Source organism: Typopeltis vanoorti, chromosome 16 (assembly GCF_054136105.1).
Source record: "Typopeltis vanoorti isolate ZY-2024b chromosome 16, IOZ_Tvanoo_1.0, whole genome shotgun sequence".
Lineage (NCBI taxonomy): Eukaryota > Metazoa > Arthropoda > Arachnida > Uropygi > Thelyphonidae > Typopeltis > Typopeltis vanoorti.
In genome coordinates, this window is record NC_143564.1 from 5,103,581 (window position 1) to 5,119,430 (window position 15,850).

Sequence of the window (15,850 nt, forward strand, 5' to 3'; positions counted from 1 at the left end):
ATTAATAAAGTGTTGTGTTTTGTTCTACTCGTATATTCGAATCCCGAACTACTGGTAGAAAAACGTTACATTATTGATTGACTCAAGTGCTTTTATTGGTTTTCAAATAGGTAAGTATTTGTATTTTGTTATAAAAATTTTATTTGCTTTATTTTGTATTCTGGGTTATGAAAGATAAACTAGGTTGTTCTCATATTCCTGTGTGATTTTCTTTTAGGCATGGCTTCAAACAGGTACTTTGAAGAAAAAAGATGATTCATTTGAAAAGGAGCACAAACCAATAGTTCATCTATTACTTCGCCAGATAAGCCAACGACAACCAAGCAATGCGTTCCAGCGCTTGTTTGTCAGAAACTGTTCAACAGTTTCCACAAAAGAAACCATTTCTGAATCTGTGGCGCCACCTCAATCATTGTTTGCAAAACGCGATAGAAGCGGGGAAGTGGGGGAAAAGACCTCCCAATTAAAAACGAAAATACGAAGAAAGTTACTTGAATATGGGAATTCACAAAAACAAATGATGGTCGGCCTCTCTGTGTGATTTGCGGAGATGTGTTGACCAACAGTTCCATGTATCCTGCTAAACTGCAGCGTTATTTCGAGGGAAACCATCCCGAGTTGAAAGATAAACCGTCTGGTTTTTTCAAGAGAAAGTGCAACGAAATTTGGCTTCACAGAAAACTATGACGATACTTGCTAAAACCAATAATGAAAAGGTACTGGAAGATTCCTACCTAAAATGTTACCGTGTAGCTCGAGCTGGTGAAGTTCATACCATTGCAGAGACTCTTATTAAACCTTGTACAATCGATATTGTCAAGTGTTTGCTTGATGAAAAAGCTGTTGAGTTAGTCTCTAAGATTCTTTTATCAAATAACACCTTTGCTAGACGAATCAGCGATATGGCTGATGACGTGAAAGAGACACTTGTCAGTCGCATCAGGTGTACCAAATTCGCACTACAAATGGATGAATCGACTGACGCCGCCGGGTGAGCGGTTTTAATGGTATTTGTTCATTATGTTTACTTACAAAGCTATCAGGAGGACCTTCTTCTTTGCAGACCACTACCAATCGACATCAGGGGATGAAATATTTAATCTTTTGGGCGAATTCTTCTCATCAAATGAAATACCGTGGGGAAAACTGTGCAGATATATGCACTGATGGTGCAAAGGCAATGATGGGTCACAATGCTGGAGCCATTGCCAAAATTAAAGATAAGGCAAAGAAATGTAGCAGCAGCCATTGCGTTCTTCATAGACACGCGCCAGCCTCGAGAAAAATGTCTTCTGAGCTTATGATAGTGTTGAATGATGCCATAAAAATAATAAACTATATAAAATCGCGACCTCTTAAAAGCAGGCTCTTCAAACTAATATGTGAAGATATGGGAAGCCCCCGTGAGTCCCTCTTTCTGCGCACTGAAGGAAGGTGTTTTTCTCGAGGAAAAGCGTTGACACGTTTGATGGAACTGCGTTCAGAGGTAGCAGCATTTTTGATGGACCATAACGATCTATTGGCGACGGTTTTAAATGATGGAGACTGGGTGTGCAAACTGGCGTATTTGACCGATATTTTTAGCAAAATGAACTAAGTGGATCTATCATTGCAAGGAAAAACTGCCACATTTTTTGATGCAAACGCTAAAGTGTCTTCTTTTAAGAGGAAACTCATGTATTGGGTTGGAGTGCGTGGAAAAGGAAGATATTTGCTTTCCTCTTACAAAAAGCTTCTTGAATGAAAATAACATCGAAATTCGAAAAAAAATACAGAAAAATATTCAGACGCATCTCGAAGCTTTGAAAGACTTTTGAACAGTATTTTCTGACAGCTCAAGAGAAGATGCTTGATGACTATAAATGGGTACTGAATGTGTTCAGCGTGAACAAAAACCACTCAGCTTAAACTCAGCGGAATACGAGGTCCTCATAGATTTGGCATCTCACAGCGAACTAAAAATCGCGTTTCAAAACCAGTCTACCGGAGTTTTTCCTGCATTAGAAGATGAATTCAAAATCTTGTCTGAGAAAGCAAAATTAGTATTCTCAACAAATATCTCTGTGAAGCGGGATTATCCGCCTATACAGGTACCAAAACAAAATACAGAAGTCGCTTAAATGCAGAACCAGACATTCGCCCCTGCAATTATCATCAATTGAACCTAAAATAAGAAAACTGTGCAAAAATTGCAACCACAATGTCTTCTATAATGAATAATGAAAAATTCGAATAACAAGTAATGAACTAAGAATATGCATTTGAATTGAATTGGTTGTAATGATTACATTTGAGGAACTGAGTTTATTGAATTCTTCTAAAAAGGGCTCCGCGAGTCGAAAAGGTTGGGAACCGCTGCCTTAGATTAACGTATTCTTATGCAATTTGGAGCTTAAAGGGGGATAGCTCCAAATTTTCAAAATTAATCCAACTCTGAGTAAAAAAGGATTTTACATTAATAATAGTGCTCAAGTGTTTATTTGTATGTATACTATACTCCAGCTAAGCGTTTCAATTAATAGCGTAAAACTATTTTTGGAGTAGTTTTACTTAATTTGCAAAAGTTGATTAACTCGGTCCATTCTTGCTGCAAAGTCTTCGATTCTTTTTTGTCAAATACACGCCAAATTAGTCATATCTCTTGTTAACAGAAACAGGAATTTATTACATTATTTACATAATTATTTATGTAAATAATGTAATAAAATTTATTTATTTTATTACATTTATATTTACATTATTTATATTTATATTTACATTTATATAATATTCATTTACATAATTTGTTAAAATTCCTATCATTTAGCTGCAGCGGTTGGTTACTGCATTGTTTAAATGCTTTCTTGGAAGATTCTTCCCAAAATCTTTTTAAAGGCCACAAAACTATAGTAATGTTATCATCCACTTTATCATTAATTTACATTTAAATGAGATCAGCTGTTCAAGTATAATTTTACCTCAATTCTACTTATGCTGTTTGAAAATCGTATTATGTCTAAGTATAGCGTGTAAGACTTCATATGTGCTGTACATTGGTGTACAGCCTGTATATCCATTGCTGAATAGCAGTGGCATTTGGAGGTGTTCAATGGGATTCAAAGGTTTTCTTAAAGTCAACTGGTTAAAACATCTTTATGAATTCAAAGCATAGTCTTATACTCTGTGAACTGCTGATAAACTAAAAACGTTTATTTATTTGTACAGTCACTATTTTGCTAACAATTATATATTTAAAATATATAATTGTTAGCAAAATGTCCAGTGCCTTGAAAAGCCTATTGAAGTTTTTATTGTCATTTTAGATGAGATAATCTGTTAATTAATGTTATACTACACTGACATCAAATATCACTGGTTTTCTATGAAGTATTGCATCTCTCTTTACTTCAAAATTTCATTGCATTAGAATGATAGAATGAAATTTGGACCACTACTCTCGATCGATTCTTATACAGGGTGTTCGGGATAAATTTGACATATTTATAATTAATTATATTTTTCCGTAAGTTACATGTATTAACACACAATTCTCTTCATTTAAAAGTTTGGACCCTTCTTCATTCACATACAAGATGTCAGAAAGGATGGATAGCTGGAACCCACCTGAATCATGGAAGAGAATAACTTGTATCATGATGATTCGTGCCCGCCATCAAAATAAGGATATTACGACTGCTGCCCAATGCTCCCTGAATACAGTAAAAACAATCAGGCATGAACTAGAGACTTGCAATGGTGACTACGAGGATGTAGCAAGAAGAAAGATCCCTAGCAGACGATCTGATTGCGTTCGTACAGCAGAATTCCTCGCAAATCTGCAGGAACAGGTGTTGAAGAACCCTGGCATTGGAATTCGGGCTTTGTTCGTGGAGTTGCTAACTGTAGTCAAGCCCTGGATAACAAGGGTAGCCAATGGTAGGCCGTATGTATGGCAGCAGGATTCGGCCCCTTGCCACACCTCTGGGAAAAGTCAAAAATGGTTGTCTGAAAATTTCTACGACTTCACCAGTCCAAATGTTTGGCCTCCAAACTCCCCAGACCTTAACCCCATGGATTATTTTGTATGGGGCGCAGTTGAAAAAGACACCAATCGCACTTCCAGTAATACAAAAGCCCAGTTAATGGATAAAATTAAAACAGTTTTTGCGGCCCTTCCCAGGGAGACTGTAGCATCAGCTTGTTCGAGGTTCCGAAGCAGAATTGAAGCTGTGATCGATGCTAATGGTGGTTATTTTGAGTAAATCTTGTTGATAGTATTGTAATTAACTCTGACTGTAATGTTTTTTTGTCAATTCATTAAATTTAATAGATACAAAGAAGATTTTCTTTTTCCTTAACAAAGCTGTCAAATTTATCCCGAACACCCTGTATTTCTAGCCCTGTAAATTGAAGAAGCAAATTATTTGCTTTCATATATCCTCAATTCCGATATAGTTAATGTTTTCTACTTCAGTTATCATTCCAATTATACTTCCGTTTCTTGTCTGGAAAAGTGCTGAATTCTTCTCTCACTGAATACATCTCGAACATCTTATTTCTGAAGACATCATCGACATCACAGCATTGCGAAGTGGAATAATCTTCATAATTTCTCCGCTTCCTTATTTAATGTCAACTTTTTATATCTCCGTCCTGCTCCAAACGGGAAATTGGTTTCTGCCTTCATGAATTGTTCCATCTGTTATTCTAATATGAATTCTCTTCCTTTGCGAAGGACACAATCACTTAATGCGTAGCCGAGAAGCAAGCAAAGACTTAAATGAAACAGTTAAAAATGTTTCAGAGCAAAATTTCAACGAGCGGTGTCTTCCCTGATTCCATTGAAGTCTCATAATCCAATTAAAATGCCAACTTGGATTTGAAAAGCCACAAGCGCTTGCTGATGAAAGTGATGCAAAGTTTTTTTCCTTCAACACGAAGACCTAATACCTGTCTGTTTGCGACAATGTATTAGGTGTTTGCGAAATATTTTGAAGCACGGAACATTCGAGTGGTGCATAGTTTGTAGAACGATAAGCAGGAGAGGTTGTTTATCAGTAACCAATCCTTGGAGGTCACAGTGAGGTAAGGTGATTTGTATATGGGAGGAAGAAGGTCAGGCTCGTGAGAATCACTCATAGGAGAAACTTGAAAATGCAAAGAATAAAGGGATACGAATGCTCAGTAGAGCGAAAGTATTCACCACGTCGTATACAATGACCTACACAGTAAACAGGGTTGGTTTTATGAAAGCAACTAAGGCTGGGGGGGGAGATTTTATTTCTTCTTTAAATTGCATTATTATAGAATTAAAAGCCTTAATTTCAGGAAGTAAAATCCCTGCAAAATACTTAAAAGGATGCCTGTTTAATCATTTATTTAAAAGCTTTTTTTATTTAAATGAGGTGATATTATTATTTCACCACAAATTCCAGATATTTGAAATAATTGGAATCGTATCTTATATACACAGATCTTTCATTTTTAAGATAATTTTATAGTCTAATGTACCATCATTAGAAGTCATTGTTACAATTTGCTTTAGATGTGAAGGCGCTATTCAGCTTAAGAAAGATTCTGAGCAAATATGTTCGCAAATTTTCTTAAGATACCATAATGCAACTTTAAAAATGTCCTTTAGAATGTTATATTTACTTATTGACAGATTAGAATTTTTGATGTAAAAAAATGTTTTTGGAATACCTGAGCGGGCTATCTACGCTTTCTAAGCTCTGAAACAAAACATCTAAAACCTATAAGTATTTTAAATGTTTCCAAGCTTTATTCAATCCAATGTATCTACCAACACGATGTAGGAACTGATACCTGTATGTAATAAAATGAAAATGCGCTTAGCTGGAGTCTAACTGAACTCCGGCCAAGTGCATTTTTAAATTTTAAAAGAAAAGAAAAAATCGTTAGTTACACCTTACTTCTACTTCACAATTTGATCTTATCGCTTGAGTTACTCCTCGGATCCGTACACCAAACGGAAAGGAGAAAGAAATATTAAAATATCATTACAAATTATTCCCATTTAACTGCTTACCTTTATATCGGTATAAGAGTCAGATTTATTATGATTTATGATACATTTTAAGGCAACGGTGGCTCCCATGAAAAGTGAATAATTTTAGTTTAATGAAATCTTAAAGAAACAGAATATATTCCGATTATGGACTAGTTCTTTTTTTTCTTCTTCTATTCCTGTAGGAGGTGGGCAACAGAACTCCCAGCAATCCCATTAAGTAAGTCGTCCTTGGGAGGAAAAAGAAAGGCCATAACAGCTGCGAGCCCTTCGGGGTGCGCTGTTGTGAATGGGTTGCACCGCGCTAGCTTTAAATGGAATGATCAAGCATTCCTTTATCTATTCACAGATAGAGCTGTATGACGTGGAAAAAGAAAAAGAATTCCCTTTGCATGAATAAGGCAGAAACTCACGAAAACTTTTTTTCATTTCACTTTCGTCCACTATTTACACAAATGTGTTGGTTGGTAAACCACATCCGCTACGGAAAAAGCACTTTCTTCGATCCGAAAAATATGCTTGCTTCAATTTGTAAGCGTCACGGTTAGAATAGATTTAACAGCGAAGTTCGTATCCATAAATGTGTACACAAAGGAACTCTAAGGTGCGCATCCCTCACATTTAAAAAACTCGACTAGGAAAGAGATTTAAGGCTGGCAGAGAAAGAACTTTAGAAAATTAATTCTGCCAGAGAGTTAATATTGCCAGAGTTTGGAATCTCACACAGCATTATATTCTGGCTTTACGCATTGTTTCAAACCAATGGATTGTGTTCCGGATGTTTGTAATTGGTCGGCTTTGCTCTAACGCGGAGCATGAAGACAGATGTTTGTTTATATCAGCAAAACGTAATCAACGCACCACGGCAAGTTTGCTTGCAAGTCGGCAAAACCCTGGAAGGAGGTCTGTGACCAGAAGGCCTATACGCCCATAAAAACTGAACAAGACATCAAAATGGTCTAAATGTACTCTTTACACATGAGTGGTTTCAGTCTTTCCTCCGATTCTGGACAAAACTTGATCTGGCGTGAAAGTGGTACTACTTACCATCGCGAGAATGTTCTTGAAAGGGACAGATACATCGATGATGTGGAGAGGCATTATGCTTAATGGACGCACCGAGCTACAAGTGCTGTGAAAAGGGACTATGACTAGGGAAAGTTATTGCAAAGAAGTTGCTCAATATCATCTTTGACTGTTCCTTGGTACTGTCGGAGTAGAATCCATTTTTATGGATGACAATGTTACGCCACATTGTGCACAAGCAGTGGAGATACTTCTGCAGCCCGAAGATAATAATCGAATCGAGTGGCCAGCACGCTCCCCAGATATCACCCCATAGTGCTAAACGAAATTCCTCTCCAGAGATTTGAAGGAGGACTGGCTAGTTTCTCTCAAGATCTCCTGAATCACGTGATGTACTTTACGAGAGCTGCATCGCAGTTCGGGGTGGATATATTCCTGAAATTACTGAAATGTCTCTCTGCATAGTTTTCTGTAAGCACTGCACATTAATTCCATAACTACGTCCTTAGGAAAATTGTAACTTTTGCCAAAAAACATATTGCAATTTAATTTGTACGAAATTTATAAGTTATTATTATGGTGGCAATAAATTTCTGTCCACATTTGGCTGTCGTCATGAACATATTTTCATATACAGGGAAAAACGTAGTGCTTAGCTTTTGGATACCAATGTAGCTATACAATGAAAAAATACTACTGCAAAACTTGAATAGCATACGCAACACGCTAAAGACATTAAAAGTCTTGCATAATCACACGCATAATTCGTGGACAGTGTTTTAGCAATGAAGGATATGGTAATATAGTTTCTCGTTTTATCAGCTATTAACTAATTACATCACCACAGTAGTTATTAGTTGAATATGAAAATGCAATTTAAAACCTTCTCAAGTTCTTTTACAAAATAAATCCAAATGTCACTTCCTAAAAGTTGCAGAATAGCGTTCATTAACAGAAAGATAAATCTAAGATTGACCTAAGATTTCCCAAGAGAACTGATGACCAGGCTTACACATTCGGAGTAATTGTATAAGTGAAAAACATTTAATTAAGCGTTAAGGAAAAAATAAATGAAATGTTCACATTTGACGTCCGTATGGTCCCGCCCTTACTTCACCTGGTTTTGGGAGTGATGCCTTCTAGTAGAAGAAATAGTAGGGTTGCAATGCCCCTTCCACACAAAGTTAGGAAGACAATCACAAACATCCATGCTCATGGCGGGATTCGAACCCGTAGCCTCTTGACCGAAGAGCGGATATGCAAAGCACTCTGCCAACCAGGATGCCTTTTCTTAATTGCACATAAGTTAAAACGCAGTTTCTATTAAAGCGCTATGCTATTCACTAAAATATTTGCTACCAACTTAAAATGCATTCCTAAGAATGCAAGCTATTTTTTGGCAACGTGCTGTGGGATTGTCCTTTGTGTGTGTGCTTTTTTTAAAAAAACACACACACAAAAAGTAAAATATAAACTTCAAAAGACCCCAAAACATTTCAATGTTAATACTAAAAAGATACAAACAAGCAATTACTATCAGAAATCAGATAGGGTGCATTATTAGCTGTGCCTTGGACACGAATTTCATTTTCTTTTGGATGCTGAAGACATATGCTAGAAGCTATACGAATTTCTATAATGAGTTTTCATTTGGACATATACTTTTTTTTTCTTTATTTGCACTGTTTATTGTTGTTTGTGGTTATAGCCGTTCGGCTGTTTAGAGGAAACTATATATACGCCACCATCTAGGGAAATGACTATGAGCAAGGTGGTTTCCCGTTGTCTTCCTTGCCGTACTATCCTATGACTGTAGCCTGTGTGTTCATGGGGGCCCGTTTTCCTGCTAGCGGGATAAAAACCCCTGATAAACTAGTGAAAAAACCATACTGTCCGGCTAACTTGGCTATAGCTGAGAAAGATCCTTAAGCTCCTCATCGATGAGAATCGAACCTAGGAGGAATATGGTTCCGAAGAGCATAGCCACTAGGCTAACAGCGCGGACATTTGCACTGTAGAATATGATTTTGTTTTGCCTAATTTTCGGGAAGAAACCTGAGTAACCTTTTCATATCCTAAATTCTAACTTTCATTGCATTTCATACATTTTTCTCGTTGAGCAAGGGTTGTGTGTGTAATACCAAAAGGGAAGAAATCCTACCTAAAACCCACCAAAAAAACGTGCATCATTCTTATAAAAGCTGAGTAGATTTTAAAACCCGGTCGATGCTCGATTCCTTTCATTCCAAAAGTTAGCAACCAACTAAATGAGGCAATCTGTTTCTTTTTTCGTGATTGTTTCCATGGAAAGCCAAACCGAATTGAATTCCCCAAAATATGAACCGCCACGTGGATAATAAATATACATCCCTACTTATTTTCGCATTTATTCTGCATACTGGACTGAAGCGATGCAAACGTTACTTTCAAAAGATGAGGAAATGGTGTGGAACGAACCTCCCAGTAATTACGATGACAAATTACTCACTCGGTCATCCGAGCGTTATCCTCAATCACGACTAATTAGGCGTCTAAACGGACTAAATTTTTCTTACGAATAATCGTGGTTTTTCCTTCCTGAAAACATAATGTTTAAGGTTAGCCAGATGTTTTTTCCTTCGCTTGAACACAAAGAAAAGAAGAGATAACTCTTACTGATATTTCAGCTTGGTTATTAAAAACAAAAATTTCGAAACCGCTCCTTGCTAATGAAAGGGGAAAAAACACGAAAGAAAAACAGCTGCTTCAATGAACGAAATAACAAACTGTATGGAGAACTTCATGCTGACAGAGATAAAGAAGAAGAAGAGGACAGAAAATTAATAAAAAAATAATTTAAAACAAAAAATTTCCCATATTTTGAACTTAAAAAAACAAAGCTGCAGATTGCCCGTGAATAAATTTGTAGACCGAGAGTATAATAATTCTTGTCTGAATGTATACGAAGAAATATTTCCTTTTAATAAATCAGTTGGCATGACGCATATGAACAGGTGTTTGTAGGCAATTTTTGTTTATGAGAAAAGAGAAAGTACTTTAATGAAATGAGTTTAAAGTAATTCCAGAATTTCAACAACCAGTGTGGATGATGCTTGACTTGAATAGTGTTGATCATAATGGATACTCGTGGCTTGGAATGAAAAGTCTCCTACCTAAGATAATAAACAATGTGAATTAAGTGCATTAATGCACATTCCTAATTAAGAGGTTAAATATGCAACTAATATTAATTTAAAAAAAACAGACACATACAAGCTATGTTAGTTTGTGATCTTTATTTTAATTAAAAAAAATAAAATCACTAAAGAAATGCGATTTATTTTAATCACCTTTTCTCAGATTAGACTCAACTATCAATCAGTAGACTAAAGGTAGATTAAAGTAGATCACATACTTCTATATTTCATCTTGGCTATTAAAAACAAAAATTACTAAACCGCTCCTTGCTAATTATTATTAACAGAAGAGTTGGAAATCAAAAACAGATGGAAAGAATACCGTGGGGAACGGTACAGCAGAGTGGATAAAGAAAATGTGGAGCCTTCTCACGAGGAAAATTTTGATTTGGAACCTCCTCCACTTAGGCATGAAGTTGATAGAGCAGTTAAGTAGCTTAACAGCAATAAGGCACCAGGTGCAGATGATGGAGGAATAAGAGTATTTCATTGATTGATTACATGGATATGGGAGACAGGATCATGGCCTAGAGACTGGAAGAAGTCGGTTTTCATACCAGTACATAAGAAAGGTGATATGAAGGTATGCAAGAATTATAAAACTATTAGTTTGATATCTCATGCAAGCAAAATTTTATTGAATATCGTGCTGAATAGGATTGAGGCCAAAGTTGAGGCAGAGATGTCGGAGGAACGAACAGGTTTTAGGAAAGTTAAGGGCACCATAGATCAGATCCTTTGCCTTAGACAGATTATAGAAAAATATAGAGAATTCAGACTCCCTCTGGTAATGTGTTTCTTAGACTACTCCAAAGCTTTTGACTGTGTTGAGCATGCGAAACTATGGGAAGTAATGAAAGAATGGGTTTTCCTCAACACACTATCAGGTTGATAGCCAACTTGTATAAGGAGCAAGAAGCCACGGTAAGAACAGGTGTTGGATTGACTGATTGACTTAAGGATGGAAAAGGAATAAGGCAAGGATGTTTACTTTCTCCTCACTTGTTTCTATATATACGGAGGACATTATGCGTGAATCATTGGATGAGCTCAGGAGAGGAATTAGGAGAGGAGGTAGATTGATCAGTATTCTGAGGTATACTGATGATAGTCTCGTTTGTAATGACATGGAAGAATTATGACTAATTCTTGATAAGGTTAACAAGATCAGTAATAACGGAGGACTTCAACTCAATCCTAGCAAGACAAAGATTATGGTTCTCAAATGATATATAAACAGAGAAGCTCTTGGGAAACAAGTGTACCTTAATGGGGAAAGAATTGAGGAAGTCAGCAAGTTTGAGTACCTAGGATCCATTATTACTGTGAAGAATTGCCGTTCAGAAGACGTCAGAAAAAGGTTAGGAATGGCTAAAACAACAGTCAGAGACCTGTCTAAAAGCTGGAAGGATAGATCCATCTCCATGGGAAAAAAGTTGAGGATTTGGTAGGCAGTTGTTTTCCAACATCGACTTATGGATGTGAGACGTGGAGCCTAAAGAAGTGAAATAAGAAACGGATATCTGCTTTTGAGATGTGGTGTTACGGAAGGCTGATGAGGATATCATATATTGAAAGGCGTACAAATGAATGGGTGTTAGAAAAGATCAGCAGACATTTAAGGCTCCTTATGGATATTGACAGAAGAAAGTTAAAATATTTTGGACACATAGAAAGGATGGAAGGAGGATTTCTCAGAACAGTAATAGAAGGTAAAGTTCCTGGCAAAAGAAGCAGGGGTAGACCATCAATGAGATGGATGGATGGCGTGTGTGGAGTGACTGTTCTTCAGAGAGTTGAGGCTGCCAGAAAAGAAAACAATTGGACTACATGGCGAGGCCTGGTGTGGAACACCATCGAGCATCGGAGTGACCATACGGCATCTATAGATGCCCAGTGAACATAGAGAGAGACATATTTCTAAATTTATCACAAATTATAAAGGCAAAGAATGTGACCTTCGGGCGAATATTGAACAAAATAATTGAAGAAAATAGAGTTTGATATAACGAATGAAAATGAATTGAAACTTATCCCTCAAAAATTCAAGTCTTACTTCAAGTTCAGCTACCACAGCTGGAGTTACGAGGATACAGGAATAAAAACAAACTTAGATACTTAAATATTTGTATTTAAGAAAATTTACTAATTTCTCTGGAAGAAAATTATTTGCAAGTTAAATTAAAATTTTTTTCTATTTATTGGGTGATTATTAAAAGAAGTACCTAGCATTGAGCAGAAATATAAAACCTCAAGAGAGAGAGAGAGAGTAAAAAAATCATGTAAGAGTCACTTAATCATAACGCGTGAGAAAGAAATTGATTAAAAAGCTCGCGCTTTTGAATAATATAAGCATCTGTAACTTGGGGGAGACAAGACTCCTACCAAGCATGTCCCTTGGGTGGCACATGAGGGAAGCCCCAACTGGTTTCTCCGAATAAAGAATAAGGATCCGTGGACCATAGGGTGTGGCTGAGGAATGGCAAGCTTGCCACACTAAAATGCCAAAAAATTCCTTGGATTACCCGACTACCGGGAATACATTTCACCCTACCCCGTACGGTGTAGCTGACGCGCCAATACGAGCCTCACATAGTGTTGGTGAGAAATCTTCTGTGGTCAACAAAACTTGATAAGTATATAGCTAATATAAATATCAGATCTCTATACAAAGCAAGAAAACTCAAATTCTACAAGAAAATCTGAAATGGATAAAATGGAGTGTTGTAGTAATCTCAGAAACCCACTGGACAGGAGCAGGATGCCTAAACGCGCCAGAGGGCAAATTATTTTATTCGGGAAGAAGAGACAAAAATACACAGAGAAAGATTTGCAATTCTAATAAAATAAACTCTTACTGCAAGTATGATAGATATCAAGCCTATCTCATCCAGAATAATAGGAATTAGAATAAAAGCCAAAGAAAAATGACTACACATAATAGTTATTCAGATTTACACACCAGACGAAAGTCATAATGAAGAATACATCGAATTATTCTACAACGATCTCCAAAACGAAATAGATAACACTAACTCCGGAGACCTCTTTTTCATAAAGGAGATTTCAATGCTAAGATCGGAACTTTCAGAGAAGAGTTAAAAGATTATAACGAGGAAATTTGGAATTGGAACTGAAAATGAAAGGGGAGAAACTATGTTTATTTTCTGCAAAGAAACACAACCTTCTCATCTCAAACACAATGTTTTACCATAGACCTAGTTATAAATACACCTTGAATTCGTATTTCGCAGCTAGAGAAATAAGAGAAATTGTATAGATTATATCCTTATTAGAAATAAATGGAAAACCTCAATCAAAAACGTAAGAACACCAAAAAGCCTAGAGCTGGGTACAGACCATGAACTCCTCTCTGCAACAATGCAGATAAAATTCAAAGTCAACTATAAAAGAAATAAGATTGATCAACTCCACACGTAAAAGTTAAAAAGTAACCAAATAAGATTAGACTGTTATTTAGGAAAATTGAAGAAATAAAATGGGACTCAAACAGATGAAACCGAAAACCTTTGGAAAACAGAAAAAGAAATATTAATTAACTCGGCAAGGGAAACGTTAGGAATAAGAGACCTTTCCTTATAAGATTAGATAATAAAGCAATTTATAAGAAAAATATTAAAAAGAAAACTAAAAACAAAAATAAACAGATTTACCAAGAAGAAATACACACAACTCAAAAATGAAATTGATAAACCGCTGCAAACAGGCTCTAAAAACTGGCTAAACAAAATAGCAGAAAAATGCAATGAGGCATATAAACACCATAACTCGAAAAAAACTTTTCATCACCTCTAACAATGATCATCAGGGTGAGGAAAGAGGAAACCTAAATGCATTAAAAGCAATATGTATGGAACACTAACCAAGAAACCCTTAAGAATGAAAGCAATAACTACATAATAGCAAGGTCCAATAACTCAGGACATGACGCCTTAATGATCCTACCATCGGAAATGGAGAATGTTCTAAAGCAAAAATGAAATTTTACAAAGCACCAGGGACAAACCAAATTCCATCAAAACTCTGGATAGGAAGAAAGCAAACAACTTTAAAATTCCTTACCACACTTTTCAACAAAATCATTAAATCAGGAGAACAATAGTAAGCCCACAGATACGAGACCCTTCGACACTTCTGCGCAGGTCACAAAAAGGAGAATCCATTCCGATAATAGGATAATTAATCCGTATTGTGGGATGAGTTGTTCATTATTACACGTTGGAAAATTAACTTCTCTTTTTATGATCATTGCAGTTAACTATGTTGCTAGTATAACAGTTGGAAAAGTTTACCTATAAAGCACATGATTTCGCGTGTTGGCGAACAAATCGTTCGTCCTTCATTTCTTTCTCCCCTTCAGCATGAATCGACTATTCTTGGCAAGTCTCCAAGCGAAGATCCCTAAAGCGTGGGCATACTATAACCAGAAGATTGGACAACAGGAATTATCAAACCAATTTAGTAGAAAGGTGATAAGAAAAATTGAAAAACTTAGAGACCAGTCACATTACTCAGTCATGCTTACAAAATATTTACAAGAGAATTACAGAACAGAACAGGCAGGATTCAAAAGGAATCACTCCACATTGGATCAGATCTTCATAATACAAAGAAAGACTAGCGCAATTGTACTGGGAACGTAACAAAAATATCTTTTGCTGTTTTATAGATTTTTACAGGCATTCGACTCAATAAAACGAGTAACTTTATTAAGAATATCAAAACAGCAACAAATTGATGAATATACCCTAGACTTCTTAGAAAAATATTATGGTATCACAGAAGCAATAATGAAATTTATCAGTATAACAATAGATAAAATAAAACTCAGTAAAGGAGTAGCTCAAGGATGTCCCATTTCTCCATACCTTTTTAACATCTACAATAGAGGATATGGTTAACCAAGCCTTGGAAGAGAAAAGGGTCAACCTAAATGGTTTAACCTAAATAACATAAAATATTCAAATGACATCGTAATGAGAGCGGACACAAAAGGAAAAAAAATGGTGAAACTAATAACCAAACTAAATAATATCGCGCAACCATAAATACGGACAAAACAAAAATCTTGGTTAATGGAAAAAATGAAGAAAACGTAAACCTCTCCTTGAATGGATCAACAATTGAACAGGTAAACAATTCAACTACTTTGAAACAGTAATAACAAAACACAACACTTTGATACCATGACCACTATTAAACATGGAATATCGATTGCATGGTCATCAATTAATAAGTTAGGTAAAATCTGGAAAAATAACAAAATCTCCAAACCTCTAAAAAATAAAGTTATATAATCGAATTATAATATTCACTGTGCTATATGCTTCAGAAACTTGTCCACTCAAGAAATCAGAGATACGAAAACTGAAGGCTTTCGAGATGAAACGTCTCAGAAAAATAAATAAAACAAAATGGACAGAATAGAGAACAAATGAAATTTCTTCTCTTTTCTGTTACCATGGCAACAAGATGGCTTCAATGGTATGGACATTTCGAGAGAATGCCACCAAAAGTATACCAAACTTCTCTCTGTATGCAAGATTAGAAGAAAAAAAGGACGACCAAGAACTAAATGGATAACATCAATAAAGGTTAACTCCCGATTGCAAACATATAC

At 36.0% G+C, this 15,850-nt stretch overlaps 1 protein-coding gene across 1 annotated transcript; it reads left to right on the plus strand.

Moving 5' to 3' along the window:
* The first annotated feature begins 683 nt into the window (after positions 1 to 683).
* Positions 684 to 15,131, plus strand: LOC150097838 (zinc finger BED domain-containing protein 5-like). Its single transcript, XM_090406602.1, has 2 exons — positions 684 to 991; positions 14,900 to 15,131. Exons 1-2 carry the CDS (start codon positions 684 to 686, stop codon positions 15,129 to 15,131), a joined length of 540 nt encoding a protein of 179 aa, XP_090262728.1.
* The last annotated feature ends 719 nt before the right edge of the window (positions 15,132 to 15,850 follow it).

What these genes read in the sequence shown, in the direction of transcription:
- LOC150097838 (XM_090406602.1), top strand. Translation starts at nt 684, where the DNA reads ATGACGATACTTGCTAAAACCAATAATGAAAAGGTACTGGAAGATTCC. An exon ending in GAATCGACTGACGCCGCCGG is followed by an intron (nt 992 to 14,899) that starts GTGAGCGGTTTT and finishes GCTGTTTTATAG; the next exon opens with ATTTTTACAGGCATTCGACT.